This window comes from Lampetra planeri, chromosome 19, assembly GCF_965212315.1.
Source record: "Lampetra planeri chromosome 19, kcLamPlan1.2.h2, whole genome shotgun sequence".
Classification (NCBI taxonomy): Eukaryota; Metazoa; Chordata; class Hyperoartia; order Petromyzontiformes; family Petromyzontidae; genus Lampetra; species Lampetra planeri.
Window position 1 is genome coordinate 11,292,055 of NC_136125.1, and position 17,571 is coordinate 11,309,625.

At 43.1% G+C, this 17,571-nt stretch overlaps 1 protein-coding gene across 7 annotated transcripts in view; it reads right to left on the reverse strand.

The window, feature by feature from the left end:
- The window catches only part of C2CD3 (C2 domain containing 3 centriole elongation regulator), a 46,181-nt gene that overhangs the window by 4,735 nt on the left and 23,875 nt on the right, over positions 1-17,571 (reverse strand). For 3 of the 7 annotated variants that reach the window (XM_078603013.1, XM_078603011.1, XM_078603015.1), the window contains exons 30-34: positions 14,652-14,776; positions 12,661-12,891; positions 11,157-11,389; positions 8,688-9,786; positions 8,049-8,157 (exon numbers count right to left, since the gene is read on the reverse strand). In XM_078603013.1, coding sequence (XP_078459139.1) covers positions 8,049-8,157; positions 8,688-9,786; positions 11,157-11,389; positions 12,661-12,891; positions 14,652-14,776 — 1,797 coding nt within the window. Of the gene's footprint in view, positions 1-3,449; positions 5,497-8,048; positions 8,158-8,687; positions 9,787-11,156; positions 11,390-12,660; positions 12,892-14,651; positions 14,777-17,571 lie in introns of those variants that run through there. The other 4 variants (XM_078603014.1, XM_078603012.1, XM_078603017.1 and 1 more) reach the window with 4 other exon arrangements.

Sequence of the window (17,571 nt, forward strand, 5' to 3'; positions counted from 1 at the left end):
ACACATGAAACACTCGGCGTGAAGGACTTTGACAATCACCGAACGATGCCCGTGCAAAAGTGCTCGGGGACACACATCGGGGTCAAAATATTCGAACCCGGTGGTGCATGGTCCAGCATTAATGTCAGCATCGAGTGCTTCTTGTGGGGTTTTATTCTCTCTCTCTCCCCCCTTGTACTGTAATGACCTGTCTAAAACCTCGAGCCAAAAAACAAGTTCAGCCCACTCCACCGCCCCCCTCCATCACCGTTCTTTGAGGTTATATATTTATTATATGTTCCAACAGAGCATGCAGGAAGTGCCAAGACACCCGAAGCATCGCATCATTAACAGTGTGCAAAAACAGTAAGATTTGGTATCTTTTTTTGCGAGCTCCCCAAAAAAAGATTCCAATATTGTTTTGTTTTGCACGTGCTGTGTTGAATTCAGCTGTCAAACTTAATGCGGACTTCGTTCTAAATGAGCTTCGTTCCCAGAGGATTCGTTCACCGAGGTAATTACTATCTTTTGAATCGTAGATCCCTGTGAACATGCGTGGAAGGCAATATGATTTAAATGCAATTTGTATTCGTCAAGGCTTTAATTAAATTTCAGAATTATATGAAAGGGTCTTTAATGTCTGTTCTATCCTGGGTCACGTGCTTCGATAGTCACCTTACTACGCAATTATTTTGAATGTAATTTTGTGCGTTTGCATATGTATGTGCTTGTACCTTTGGAGTGTGCTGTACATTTGTATGTTTAATAAAATATTGCAATTTGTATTCATCAATATTGCTTTTGATAAAAAAAAAAGTTCCATCTTAGTTTCAAGCTCTCATGCCTGCTCTTTTATCATTTCACTTCCACATTTCTGTACAATGGTGCTGGGCTTGACTGTTCCAGATTGAACCTGTTTGTGCGCATCACCCAAAAAAATGCATAAGCAGCTTTACAACCGCAGCACCTCCCATCAGCATGGTTGGCTAAATACCCCCAAATATATTCCGACCTGGTACTACTACATAGTAGAAATGTAAAGCATTGAAGGACATTGTTTAGAACATGATCACCATAATGAACAAACAGGGATCAATTACGGGCTCCTTTACAACTATGCTTGCTTTTAAGTTTGTGTCAATGTGCTGTTATATATGTCTGAGATACTCAAACAAATGCTTTCTATCGCTTTCAACATTCGCAGAGAATGGAAGTTGGCAGCCTGAAGAACCGTGACCATGCCAAATGCACCAGATAGCAGTTTCTCATTATTTAAGGGTACAAAGCACAACACGAGTCTCTACAAAATCAAGGATCAAATATGTCGGCTCAAGCTGCACTTGTTATTGTATTTGCATGGAAGCAACACGAGTAATGGATACTTGTGAGGACATTGTAAAAGTACAGCATTCTATTTACATGCACATAATGTTCACGGATGACGCGATGTACATGTTTGCGTTATATATCTAAAACCATTTCAATCACAATGGTAAAATACACCGACTAAACATGCTTTACAAAAGCATGTCTATTCCAGTATTTGCAACACACTGCACAACCCTTCCATTCTGGAATCACAATAGGGAATGTTCCAGGTACTCTAGGCAACAAAAATAGCACACAATGACCTCTTCCTTATACGAAACTTTATCTTCAGTCAATTAAATAGAGTATGGTTCTATCAGCTTAACGCTGCCTTGTGTTAAAGCTGATAGGAGGGAGCTGGACAAGGTATTACGATGTGCATCTATAAGGGGGGGGGACCCTGACCCTGCAAGCCAATGCCATGGCAATACCCCATGTACACTGAATGAAACAGTCCATGAGATGATAAAGAGATTAACAGCAAATTACAGCTGCTGCAACCATACATCAGCGCAGATGTTCTTCTCGGCAATTAAGGCGAAGAACATCACCTAATGCAATTATGTGTGTTGCGCTGTGATAATCTCAAACTTTTAAACACTCCCGTTACAAGAGCCTTGAATGTCGGGTAAACGCATAATAATATGTAATTAATGAACCAAGTAGCTTTTGCTATTTTCTTTTTATACGTTACTTAAAAATTTATCCAATGGAGAAAACAGTTGGTTTTTCATTTGCTCTCGAAAATGAATGCAATGGCATTGTATAGATCCACGTATGCAAGCACTAACGTCTCATCGAAAGCACAACTTTCACAATATTGTAACTAGAGTACATTTACAACAGGAAGGCACATGGTTAACGATTAATACTGTACCCACACAGTTATTATGATGATAATGAGCGTCGGGGATTCAGGAGTTCTACATTGACGAGTGTGCAACAAAGAACAGCTCATGTTTTATTTAAGCTCGAGTGCTCACACACGAAACAGGACACAGAGGGCTTGGCCGACCCCCTTCATGAAGCTGAAAGGCAAATGCTAGGTGGGTGAGACAACAAGCCGCTCTTCTGCCGGCTGGGAAACGGAGATCCCTTTTGAAAAACAACGAGTAGGCGCGGTGGTGGCGGCAGCAGCTTGCCCCTTTCACAGATTGGTGTGCAAGGGAGGAGAGTCAAATGACGCTTGTTTTTCAGCTCTCTCGTCATGCGGGCGGATTGGGAAGGAGGGCTTCGGAAAGGGCAACGTGACGCTACAGCCCAGCCAATGGTTCTTAACCAAGTCCGGAGCAAGCAATTCTGTTGCTGGGGCAGTGTGTTAAATACACCGGTTGAAAACAGCTCCCGATGCTCACGGATAAAGGGATCTCCCGTAACGCTGCTGCCCCCCTCCCCCCCCCCCCAAAAACCCACAAAAGCCGTGGCAGGAGTTGGCGTTCGGGATGGGGGCATCGCTCTACAGGAGTTGAATTATAGCACCAACAAGGATGAAAACATTTAATGAGGGCTCACCATAAATATACATTCGGGAAAGTCGAGTTTAAAAAAAAAGCAGGTTCTTGGCCTAAAGTGACATTCCTGAACAAGCCTGTAGAGTGCGATGAGGTTTAATGTTAAATGTCAGCAGCTTAAGTTGAAACAAAATTAGAATCGTACAGTAGCCGACTGGCACGGTTAAAACATTTTTGTTGTATCACCTTCCTCGTCAACGCAGGAAACCACAGCGATTCAACTGTAGAATTGTGATACAACTGCAAAGCTACATTTAAAAAGACTGCAGCTGGGATATCCGAGGGCTTCATGAAAATGGCTTGATGGAAAAGCCACGCACAGTTATCGTAACGGGGCTCAGCTGGGGACCTTTGTGCCAACTGTTAGCGGGCAACCTTTCACCCGCATTCTCTTTGTTCATGTGTCCACATGGACCAGCAACATACAAGGAGCCTTGCAGGCATCTCTCGCAGCACCTATACTCGTAAACACGCTCGCAAATTTGGTGGCCTACAGCGTAAACTTCACGCTGCTCGATACTGAATGATCCGCCAGTCACTTGCGCAAATGACGCGCACACACCCACAGCCACACCGAGGTGTGTAATTCAATGACGGTACGAATACGTGGCCATGATTTTAATAGGTCAATGTTTGCAGTTAACATTTCCTCAAGTGTGCATGCAGTGAAACCCCGGCAAGCTAGATTTTACACATAGACGCACCAGGTCAGCAATAAAATGTTGTTTTCTTTTTTTAAAATACAGATGAAATGCTGTAATAGAATATATAAGAAACAGTAATAGAATAGAATTGAATGCACATGCTATGTACTTTATAATATGTGATGCAATCTATAACGTATAATATAAATACACGAGAACATGTTACATTGTTCAGAATGTATAAAATAAGTCAAGTGTAACAAATGTACTTAACAATACGTCGTTAGTGGTGGGTGATGGTGGGGAGGTGATAGGCTAAGGGTGCCTGGGGAATGGTGGGTACAATAACACACACCGTAATACATTTACAGCAACACAGTAACAGGGTAGTTTTTACATTGATAATAAATTAGTTTAGCAGCTCGCCAAACTCTTTGGTTTGCACCCAATAGGTCCGCCGACCCGAGGATTTGCTATCCAGTATTCGCGTTTATGTTTGGAACAGTTAAGCCTGTGCCTGCTATGGTGCCTTCATACTGAGAAACACTGGCTTGCAATGTGATAGGTGCATAGGTCAACAGAAAGTGGAGACCAAGTGAATGCACGTTTCTCTCCAACACTGCTTGCTACAGGAAGCTCAGATAATGACACAGAAGTAAATTTGACCACATTAGGAATGGCTTTGTGACACGTGCACACATACGTGAATCCACTCACAGTATGATGCCGTGCATCATTATAGTCAGTGGAGGGTTGTTGGTAATCCAATGGGGTATATCAATGTTCACGTGACAACTTTCCTCTAGGCCGCATCCGTTTTACTGGATTCTTTCACAAAAATCTGATGCTGCCTGCTGCGGTGACGAACGTATATTTTGATCATGATGAACACAAAGCTGCCTTGATCATCGATTATTCAGCTGCTTCCAACATTATCTTGCTGCGGTCCCGGGCCGATCCGGCAAAACCGCTCCAGATGCTGTAACCAGTCCGGCGATCGGCACGATGTGCGAGACTAGAAAAGTAGCTCAGCTTGATTTCAGTGTTCTATAATTATATACATTACATGATACACTACGTACAACTTAAACAATTAAAATACTGTACGTATATACATCACCCCACGCAGAGTCTTCGAGAAAGGAGTGGTAAGTACGGTACAGTAAATACAATAACATTTTAAAGTAGGATATTTATCCGTCTATTTGTATGTTTATTTATGCCAATTGCATACAGTAAACACATTTAAAACACACAAAAAACAACACCTAAAAAGCATGTCATACAATAATGTGCAATTTTAAATAATTATTATCGATTATTTAGCATTTTTTTTTCAATCCGCAATGCCCCGAAGCAACCGGATAATCGATGATCTACTGTATATCTATTATCTATTGTATATCGATGATCTCCTGTATATAAGTAAAATAACGGTGGAGGTGATTCACACGGCCACATTCAGCACTCAGCGAAAAAAATAAACCGTTGCAGTAAAACCACAATATTCTGCAAAACCTTCAGTGTGGCCATCAAACGAAGATTAAAGAAACGTATTATTTGGGTCTTTCGGTAAAGCCACGTAGAGAGAACAAATACAAAAAAATCACGACGTTTCGATCGTAACACAAGCAATCGTCATCAGGTGAAAAATATAGCGGGAGAGCTGCCGAGAATATATTATATTGCTTGTGTTGCGATCGAAACGTTGTGATATTGTTATTATTTTTATTATTTGTTCTATCTACGTGGCTTTACCGAAAGACCCAAAGAATATGAATTCCTGCAGTCACGAAAGCTTTAAGTCCAGATTAAACAAACGAGCCGCCAAACCCTGAATTAAATCCTTTGTCTGATGTTAATAACGTATCCAAGAGAGTCTCAATGGGTCCTCGTGGGATTTTTTTTTCCATATATGTTTTCAGGAGGGTGCCACACTAGAATTTGTAACTATTTTGCTTAGTTGTTTGGCATGTGGGAGAAAACTGCAACACCTGGAGAGAAAACAAACTATGCATATTAGGGGTAAGACACAATGCTAACAGGTGCACCTCCTATTAGCACGGTTGGCTACGTACGATGCGAAACAAGTTCAACATACATACATGATGGCTACTGCTGTACGGTAATGTGTCGGGCTTGTGCAGTCTGAGTTGACACCACCAGGTCCTCCCAAGCAGGTCTCCCCCCCATCCCACACACAGCCAGGCTTACGTTTACTTGACTTTTGAGGTCTGACAAAAATGTTTCACTTCCAGGGTGACTTGGTTATACTGATCCCTGAACCAAGTGAGATTTGTTTTAATTCGGGCTAAGAATAAACACGACTTTGAACGGCGAGCCAACGAGTCACGGGGAAGTATACTGGGGATACAGGATGAATGTGTTAACTTGAAATTAATTATTCGTCCCCAGCGACATCCTCTCGATGGGGCTTTCACTTGCGTTGGGACAGGAAACGCACTTCCAGAGAATCTATCACTCGTTGAAAATGTGTCTTTTACGGCAACCGCAATGTTCACATAACAGGCTCAGATGTTTCATTTCTGAGCATTAATAATACAAACTTAGGATCAATTATATGGGAACTTTAAATATCACACTGGGGGGGGGCCGGGGCAATATGTTAAATACAGTGAGCATACCAAAGGTTCGTGAATATAAACAGCTGGAGTATCCATGGGGGGTCTTCAATGAATGGCCTGTGAATGTGACTACCTACCAGAATGACGAAAACTCGTTTCCAGAGCTTGGAGTGGTCCCTGACAAAGATCACCGGTTGAGGGTCGCTCCTCAATTTTAAACTGTCAATGTGAATGCCCAAACTGTGTTATGTTCCCAGTAAAGGGCAGCAGAAACTGACCGCGATTATTTTATTCATGAAGGCAGCACTGTAGGCTTAAGTATGAGTTATTATGACTTAGAAATAACCCTACAGAGTGAATGTGATGCATTGTTGCCATTTGGCAGGATGAGCTATTCATAGTGTTTGTTGCTAAAGTACGAGGTTCTTGGTTGTACTCTTAATACAAACATAAGCAGTGGATTTACAAGAGGGTTTTTATTTATCGTTTGGTAGAGCGTTGACCCTGTGGGTTAGCGAACTGAACCTGGTTACCTGGGTTCGAGTTTCAGCCACGGCTCACATTAGTGGCAAGTGGTACAACGACCAGCACTAACGAATCCGGTAAAGTATGGTCAACCAATCCTCGTGACTAATATGGCATGGGAAGGCTATCATCCAGCAGTGGATTGACAAAACAACTTTGAATTATGATTTTCTATTCAAAGGTTAAAAAGTACAGTGTTCATATGTACAAATGTTTCAAGTTAATGTCGTCTAAAGGCCTTCAAAAAATCATCCAGTGAGATGTCTGTAATTCGAGTCGAAGGGCCTTCTAAAAATCATCCAGTGAGATGTCTGTAATTCGATATCCGTGGGGTCTGGCCGATTAATGATTCATAACTTTAACCTGTGCCTTGGACTCCTAAGTCCATGACTTTTCAAATAAAAAAGTGCAAAAGCAGCCCCCCAGATGGGCACCAAATATATCTTATCTGCAGAATTCATGGCCCAAAGCAAATCCGTGCACAGTAAAGCACAAAATTCATTATACATTTTTTTAAGTTATGCAAATGTGAAAGAAGACTTATGATTATGATGAGAAAGGTAATGGATGAAGATAAATATGCTTGTTGTCCCCCTGTCTTTGTGACCCATAACTGCCGCCGCTGTCATCACTATCGTATTAATATAATTATCGTCTTAAACCAATGGCGATTATGATGATCGACGTCTCTTTCACCACCACCAGTTACCGTTGCTGAGACAGCTTCCCAGGAAGGGCATTAGTGCGGCAGCTTTGCGGCCATGTTGTCGCATACGGTACAAACATATCTATTCTCAAACTAATGCGGGACATTTGTTTGCGGATAAACCTATCTATAGGACAGTCTGTCCACAGGAGAAAAACCACTGTTCACATCCCAGAGTGGTAGTTATCTTATGAACCCATGAGCGATGATAAGCCAAGATCATACCAGTTAGGAATTTTAGCTCAACTTTTTGCCCTTGAGCCGAGCTCTAACCAGTGCTCCAAATAGTTGGGAGACATGGATGTATTGGCAGTACACCGGTGCAGCATAACACACCGGTCCTTATAAAACAGCCTAAAATAAACATTTGAACTGACATTCATCTTCTGAATGCTTCGACATCACGAGAAATGATTTTGACGCACCCCGCACGATTTTCTGACCGGGGTTGCGAATTGCAGGAAAATAAATAATTATTGTGAAAAGTAGTTTTTTTTTTATACTGCGCACCGGTGTATACCGCCAATACGTTCATATGTATATGTATGTTAAACACAGGCTTTGGCATTTTAAAAGACATTTAATAGATTTTGAATGAACAACCTGGTTATAGAATTGGGAGACAGAAGAGAAATGAGAAAATCGGACTTGCACAAAATCATCTCTCGTACAGTCGGTAGTTTTATAACTTGCAGAGGGAAATGCGGGCGTGAGTGCCAGTCTCTCTCACCTTCCGTGCGGAGAATGCAGGGAATACAGGGGCCAGCCTCAGTGCCCTCATTGAAGCCTCCAAGTCACGAGGTGGCAGGAAGAAGTTGGGCAGAGGCTCTGGTCCAGGGCTAGTGGCATGGCATCAAGTTAAGATAATGACTCACTTCATAGAAACTTTGGATTCTAAAGACTTGGTGGAAACAGCCAAAGCTTAAAATAGCAAACAAACTAGGCCGTTCAAATGGAAAATGTTACATTACAATAGGTCAATTTTACCATTCACTTCAAAACATCACCAGTAATATTCCGATTACATTTCGATTTAAAGCTTTCGTGATTGCAGGGATTCATAGTCTTGGTTCTTTTGGTAAAGTCACGTAGAAGGGAAATAATAAATAAAAATAAAACATAAAATTCTCGCGACGTTTCGATTGCAACACAAGCAATCATCATCAGGTGTGTTTTTTCTACGTGACTTTACCGAAATAACCAAGAATACATTTATTATACTTAATATGGGAAGAACCCAATTATATTCCATTCAAATAATTAACTACGGAATAATAAAAACGGATGTCTCTCATATTGTGATGATGGCAGCGACTGATAATGGTGGAACGATGCTCTTTTAAAGATTTCTCAGCGCAATTAAGGATACACATTCAAGTCGCTTTCCTCCACTTCTTCAATTCCTTGCGCCTCCTGCTCCTCATCGGATGAGTGCTCATCACTTGCTGCTGCTCTGCGTTCGTCCCGAGAGACTATCTGACCGACACGTTTCTCAGTGGTTCGCTCTTGATCGCTGTGACTCGAAGAAGAACCGTGGCTCTCACGCGTGCCTTCAAATTCCCCGTGATCCGTCTCCTCATTTTCAGAAAGGGTGTTCTCAGTCTGTCGCTCCGAAATAACCGATGCAGCAGCACTCACCGAGGAGGCTGCAACATCAGCATCTGCATCAGCCCTCGCGTCATCAAACTGTTCATCGTTGATGTCCACTTCTAGCAATGCGCAGTGGTCATTGTTTTGTGAATGCATACCCTGTGATGGGATGGGCATGTTATCATTTTCTGAACTTTCAGGCCCCAGCTCTTCCAAGCCAACAGATGCAAGTCTACTTATTTCACCATCGTCCATCACAGCAGGATCTGTGTCTATCTGTTTAAAGTCGGGCGCGGCAGTAAGAGTGGGCTGCTCAGGACTGCTCGTGTTCCTCCGCGTGCCTTCTTCCGACGGGATGAGTGAAGTGAGACTGTACTCTGCTCTGGGTCTGCCATGAGCGTGGGACTCGGGGTCGGACACGACGCTGGACCAGGGGCTCGTCTTGTCCGTGATCACCGAGATGTCGTTCAGTGTTCGTGGCTCCACGACGTGCTCGTCAAAGTCACCGTCACCGTAATCGCTTGCGCTCCCGATGACAAAATCTCTGACGCCAGTGCCAATGATGTCATCAAATCCGTCGATTTGGTGCGCGTAGTGTTCATCTCGACGGAAGTCGTCATCCTCGGCTGACAGGCTGCCAGATGCGAGCTCGGCAGCATTTGTAAACATGCGCGCGGACATAGGTGTTTCCGCATCAAACGAGATGGGCAGCAGGTGGTCACCAATGCCCACTGGATCCCATGAATCAGCCGGCTCGTGTTCCCTGGCGGTCGTTGATCGATCAGACAGGTGGGCCGGCTCCACGCTGTCAGCATTCTCCTCGAACACAGGCTCTTGTGCCGACGGTGGCAGCGCCGTGCCTGCTGCACCACGCAAACCTGATTATCCATGCATGGATTAGCCTATCTAGCATTAACACACAGGCCATCTTTTTCAGTACAGCAATGGGTAATCGTACGCAAATAGGCAATGCAAATTACAGGAATGATTTTAAAAAAATTGGAAGTTAGCGTTGACTCTGACTTATGATGACTTGCTTATGCTTACGTCTCAGGCATACAACGTCATACGTGAATGACCTACAATAATTGGCGAGCAGCTGTAGGAAACGAAATGTCAACTCCTTGCCAACTGGCTCATGGCAAAATTTAAATCGGCAATATTCAAACTCCACCCGTCATCTTGCAATCAAGCGCAGAATGCTATTACTAATCATCAGATGCATGTAATGCAAAATGCCTTCAACTGCACTTGAATTTAATTTCAGTGAATGTTAAAAGTTAGAGCATGGTGCAGCACAATGAATGTCATTTGAAAATCCTTATTTTAACCTAAAATGTTACGCACATCGAAAACGTCCTCAATTGGAAGTACGACTATTTGTGCTGTTGTGCACAGTCCATTTTAGGCCGCTATCCATCAACACTATCCATTGAGGCCGCTTATGCAATCACCACATTAGTACAAGTCAATTAAGAACAGTGCACCGAATGGTCATCTCACAGTGTTTGTGGAGGTCTCTTACCTGTAATGCAAGGCAACCCTGGACAATTTCTTTAATGATCCGAACAATTGCTAAACTAAACAGATGGTACTCTAAACCAGTCTAAATTTCCCTCGCAGAAATAAACGTTGATATGCAAGTACTGGACTAGACAGCTCATTGGGTAATGGACTGCTATTTTATGTTGGTGACTAAATAGTCAATAGGCCACGGATTTGCATGTTTTCTGATCAATATGCTCTTTTATAGATATCGGTGTACTTGCAAAAATAAATTTTACCCATGCCTCTTTGCGTTGACTGTTATTAAACATGAGTGCGTTTGGAGAGGGCATATCACTGGAAGGAATAATGGCTGAAGGGTCAAAGCCAGATGATGGAATGAACGCCTGCCACCATGTTGAGGAGTCGATGAGAGCGACTCATGCGCACAAATCGGATGGATCGTGGATTGTGATTTAGGAGGACCCTTGAGAGATGGTGATGGCGTGGTGTGAACGCTGTAAACCAGCGGTAGAAAGATTATAGAAAATATGGCGATGAATATAATTGGTGTTGGTTGTGGTAATAGTCATTAACTATAATTTCAATTATATTGTCAATATGATGGTTGTTCAATGATTGGTGTGTAGTGTGATGTTATAAATAATGACATGTAACACATGGTAATGGTTTGAGTTACAAATGAGAATGGCGACGATGATTTATATTTGCTTACTTCCTTGTAAGTAAACTAATTACTGACCGCACATGAGGCTGTTGACCTCTGACACCAGGCGACTGGACTTCTCCAGCAGCTCGTCATGCATCTCACCGCCCGTGCCCGTTGGCTCTGTGCCACCCGTACACAGCGGGTGGCTCTGTTCCCCGACTGTTCCCTTACGGGGCCCCTCCGACTGCCTCTGCCAAGGATCCGGCACGACCGACAGCCTTTTGGTGAAGAAGCGTTGCATGTCGTCCAGCTCCCGCAGGTTCTTCCTGTAGGAAAACATGCGAGGGTGTCTTCGTTGAGGTGGGTGGCATGGTCACGGCTCACAGTAGTAGTTCTGGAGACACAGTGGAGAACAACCTAAAACTATTAATTTTTTTTCATTTTACCAGGTAAGGCCCACTGGGCTATATAGCTCTTTTTCAGAAGCGACCTGGCCACAAATGATTGCTTAATGAAGTGGCTTATCATGTGGAAATTTACAGCAGCCAAATACTCTAAATGCGTGATGTTGATTCTAAATGTGAAAGGAAAACCCAGAGGACCTGGAGTAAAATCCACGTGACAACGGGGAGAACATGCAAATTCCGAATATACTGGTGTCAAGGGTCAGGATCAAAACCACGACCTGTATACCTGACCAAGTAGTGAACATCTCGCCATCGTGATACAAACCTAAGCAAGCACTTAATTCCTGAACCCACAGAAAAACATCGCAGTTTCAATTTGCCACAAAAAAAATGGTCGGCATTGAATTCAATTCAAACTTCGCACGGCAGATGCGGCTACCTCCTATCAACGACGGAAAGTTAATGAGGGGTCCACACTGCATACCGTGGCCACAAATCTCAAACCGTGGACCTCCGTGTAACGCCACTGCCCGCTTCGATCCATTGCCCGGCAGCATTTTCAGATATTCACTAGGCTGCTCCTGAAGCCATCAACTCACTCATCCATCTCCAAATGAACATAGCAGCGTTGCTGATCAGCTCCCCACCATACGAAAAAGGAATAGAGCAGCAGCAGAAGCTGACAAAATACATATATATGGACTGCTTGTAACCTTTCATGCAAAAACCTGATTGGTATTAAATAAATGAATAGAGCACATTACAATAAAAACTGGCAGCCTAATAAAAACCTGTTTCTTTTAACAGAACATCAATACTGTGCATTTCTAAAAGGCTCATTATATATGGAAATAGGAGACGAAAGGCGTTTTATATATTTTTGGTCTGGCCAAGTCACCATAGCTCATTATTAATTCCACCTGCCCAATCCTACAAGTGCTGCACATTCACTTACAGTGGTCATCTCGATTAATCCCCAATGAAAATGAGGTTCACATCCTCCACTGCGCAGATCATGTCAGACCGTGCGGCTATTAAAAAGTGGGCGGTGCCAACCGAACAAGGGACACCCAGATCACCCGGTGCCTCGGGCGAACCTCGCAGAAATGTGACAGCCTTAAACAAACTTCCTTTCAAGCTGCCACCTTCTGCACACAAGCTTGGGCTGTTGCCCCTTAGCCCGCTGCTACCTGAGGCTCTTCAGGAGGGTGGATTTCGCGGGCTCACTGGAGTCTCCACTTCCATCGCTGACGCTGCCACCGCTGCTGCCGTTGCTGCCCACGGACTCTGCATGCGTGGGACCGGATGCCTCCCCGGGCGCGCTCCCCTCTGGCTGTTGCAGAGACTGGTGGAAGCGGCGCACGTTGTCGCGGTGCTCCCGGAAGCGCGAGCGGCTTGTGCCGACGCCCGCCGCCGTTGCCCTGTGCCGCCACAGCAGCAAACAGCGCCGGCGTCGATGAGCAAATGTTTCATGAATTTACAAACAGCAATATAATGACGGTGCTCAAGCCTGTAAGTCAGAAAATCGGATACAGGGCTGTTTCAGCGACACCGCTTAAATAAATAAAGAGCCATATACCAATGTGCCCAAAGAAGAGTGTTTTCAATCTGAGCTTATTACCTGCTCTGACATATGAATAATAAATATGGACACTGGCAAAGAAAATGAATGAAAAATTTAAGTTAAAAAGTGCACAAATAAGCATGGAGAGACAGGAAGAAGAACACACGTATCACAGACAAAAATTGACATTCGAGACACCAGAATAACTATTCTGAAGAGACAAGTGGGCTTGGGCAGGAAGACACTGCTCTTGACGGGATGATGGCCCGTGGTCGAGACTGACCACGGAGCAGTAACCAAAAAATCACGAACAGCACACGGAGAGGGAGAGATGAGATCGGCTCGTGTGTTGGAGCTCGGTGGATAGTTGCATCATGAGACCACGAGGAATGGCTACGACTCGGGGACATCTTCATTCAGCAGTGGATGCAGCACGGCTGGCGGCCAGCGTGCCTGTGATGCGGAACTTTAGATGTGAGGGTTGGTGGATCGCACACACTCGTGAAATACCCGACCCGTCAGCCATTATCCCTTCTTGCTAAGCGCCTTGCCCAATGCTTTTTTTTACGGTCAATAAGGTGTCACTAATTTGTGCATTTTCTCCAAGTGTTGCATGTTGCTACTGGTTAGCATTTGAAATGTATCAATATGTAACATTATTTAACGTGACTGTACAGTGCTTAAAATGTATTAAACGCTATGAAGCTATTAAGAACTTTAAACGCATTATTTACTATAAAGACAAAGACACCCTGTGTATAGCCTTTGACAGACTGTGAGGGCAAGTGCTGTTAGCGAGCACCTATGAAGGCCAGCACAGTACACGAGGGGGTGGGTGGCCAGGACCAAGCCCGACCACCTTTGTCTCCCCAGTAGAGATGTTTACACACCGCACCAAGTACTAATTTGAGGCTGAGTCGACCTATATGCTACATAACACTCCTGTACAGCATTTAACGTGAATTATACACAATACCGCTATTATATAACATTGAATCTAAATTATGAATAATATAATACTATTAAACAGAATTTCAAATGTAAATCAAATAGTACTCGCCGAATGATATCCCAGCATTATGCGTTGATGTATTGGGAGTTGTTACCACCTGCTACTGCTGCACACGAGTTCTCCACGCCACGCACTCTCTCTGCCGACAAATTCGGCCCTGGATTCGGCACGTAGACTTTGATTCGTCGAATGCTTGAAAGGTGCCGAAACTAAATCAAATGTTAATCTGTATTTGTCCCATTCGAAATAAACACTGATTATTGGGGTTGGGTTATGGTTACTTATAGGACCACAGAGATTGGGAAATTGTTTCCACCGGTTCTGGCTGCTTAGCTGCTTGTCTTTGGTTTCAGACTTCTCTGAATCACTCTCTTGAGAGTGGACGAAAACCGTTGAGCATTACAAATTCTACTTTATTAGAACGTATTATTTCAAATTAAATAGGGAGAAATTGTAATGTGTCACCTTCCTCCACAAACTGGATCAATTATCTGCCACTGGCAAGATCCCAAGGTCAGTAACACAAGGGCTTAGCTCAGGGCTCAGGCAATGTCGTATTATGCAGCGCTGTGATCGTTGGCATTACATAACCACGATTTCCACACCTGTCATTGAGCGTAGCGCTTGTACTGATGTGCTGCTCAGGGAATCTGCTGATATGGCTTGGAAACATGCTGTAGACGGCAGTTGTTTGATAATGCGGTCCTCGGGACTTTGGCTGCACTGGGACCTTGGGACACAGTGGTGCACGAAACACAACACAAAATTAAACATCGGGGCAAGAAACTTAGCGCATGTTGTCGTGAATTCCACGTCTTTTGCAGAAGACAGTTTTCAATTGCATTTTTTTATTCATACTTAATGTTCGGTTGCACGTAGGTGGTTCATAAAAATGACACGTATTGTTAATTCACAGCCCTTTGTCAATTCATTGCTGTATGATGGCCTCCCCACACTATGTAGATAGTGGATTTTTTTTCTGGCATACTTCACCACGCTGGTCAATGTGAGTTGGAGAAATGGGCTGTCCCACCAACGTCTTGTTCGAATATCACTCACCATTAATGTTAACCATGATCAGGGTTGGAAAATAAGTTATTGGGTTTGTAGTGTAGTGGGTGGACAACTATATTGTAATTGTATCTTATTCTGTATTATGCAACACATAATTGTGCAATGGTATGTGACGTGTTCACGTGATAACCTGCAGACATTGCATTCACGTTTTAGAGTTTTTATTATTGCGACTTTTGCTTCCAAGATTTTAACCAAAACATTTGAAATTCACATACGGTCGGACAAGGTACTTAAGACCTTTTTTATGCTGCAAATAACATGGCTAAACAGCTGCATATTTACATTTCAGCACTGTGGAATTACATAAGAAGCCTCAATGGATAATGCACAAAACATGAAGATACTCGAGATAAAATTAGTTTCCTTTCCCAATGAGCTAGTGCATCCAATAGCAGGAAGATATTTGAGAAAGTTTTTCAGTCTCTTTAAAACTGCCCACAGATGACCTCGTCGTCAGCTCTTTTTGTAGGTTGCTGCCTGCTACACGCTGCCATATCAAGTCACGCTTGGTCACATTCACTTAGATGAAATAAAAGTGCTCACATATTTTAAATATATTTCATTTGGGGGGAGGGGAGACTACATTTTCAAATACTATAGAATGGGACTCAAATGTTTTGTTACGACCTAATGTTCCAATGTTTCATTCATTTTAATGGTTGTCAGTCTATGACCAAATCACCCAGATTGCTCCCCACATCATTATTTTAGAAGCTACGCAGAATTGAGCCTGGATAGTACTTGGATGGGTAACCAATGACCACAATGCACAAAGAGGTTGGCGCTTGGCAGCTCAATATGGTGGGCAGTATAGGGCAGTCCGGCAAAATCCCTGGTTGGACTGTACTTCTATGCTGCCACACCACCGCTCCCCACCTTCACCAACAGCACTTACCAGATAAGAGCCTTATCAAATGCATTTCTGAAAAAGTATTTACCAGATGGTGGGGAAAAAGGCTACCAAAAAACACTTGTTCCAAAAGCTGTTGCTCTAAATTTAGAACACTTGAAAATATGTTCTATAAATAAGAACCTCCTGTGCACAGCTTATACCTCGCTAATCTTAAGCACAGTGGCCATAATCTGGATTTTCCCTCTTTTCATTCCAGCGTTCAGAATGTCATTTTATTCTATAGTGTTCAGAGTGTTGTTTATTTTCATTACAACACGGGTTTGCATGAATGTTCCCCCCCATTGGCACTCAAGCTATTATGAACACATTCTCCCTCAAACTTGCCTACAAGCGCTTCCCCAGACAGTGAAATTAAGTTCCTACCAATGCCACAAAGTCCATCTCAACACACCCTCCATGCATTAATATAACCCATTACCTACGCTTTAATCATTCTCCTGAGGTACTTGGTATCTGGCGACCGTTTACACATGTTAATATAACTCAAATCAGTACACCAGGTATTTACCTAAGATAGGGCCCATGCAATACACTCTTGATTTTGGCTAGCCATCAAACAACGAAGGTCACTGCATTGCGCGCTTTCAGATGCGCTTCTGCGGCCGTCTGGAACGCTCTTTCTTCCGATATTAGGAAGCCACTGGAGCTATGCATTTTGAACTCCAGATTAAAAACAAATTTCTTTAGAACTGCTTTTTGCGTTTAGTTTGTTGTCCTTCCCCCTGTACCTCTGGTTAGCACGGTTGGCTATGAACAGTGTGAAAGAAGTTCAATATACACACATACCTACGTGAGAGTTCATAAAACACAGCTATAAATATAGGCACCTGTATCACAAGTTCCATCATGCAACATGGGCCGGCGTTGGCACATCTCCTGGAAGGATTGGAGCCATGTTGACGCAAGTACCAGCGTCACATTTCAAATGTCGAGCACGCGGTTTTTAAATGCCCTGTCTTGCCCCCTGGGCAAGCATCTGCCTCAAAGCTATCGCCAAATATGCCAAAAGTGTCCTGTGTGCAACATGATCTTTCCCCCAGTTTACCAATCAGCCTTGTCCAGACAATAGAAACACTGAATACACTTACAATTATTAAAAGGCATTACACGCATATGCGGGTTTTAGATAGCCAGCAAAAAAAAGTCACCAACAGCCCTCCATAATTAGCTAAAGTTCCACATTTCCTAAAAATATAAACAATGAGAAGAGTTTAAATTATTTACAGGAGACACTGCTCTTGTAAATTAATGTTGTGGTTTTCCAAGTATATTGAAAAGGAAAAGAAAAGCCTTAACAAAATACAGTAATGGGAATAGCATCATAAACATTTACCATGAAAATATAATAAAACCATAATGCAACCATTAATGTCTGTTCCAATGGATTCCACCATAAAAAAATATTCTCGAGAAAATATCCGGCAAACTTACAATCAAGCGCCATATTTTGGAGCGACATGAAAGCAACGGGACTTTGTGTTATGTTCACGACAGTTAAGTAACAAGTTGATGCATTTATTCCGAATTGATTTTTT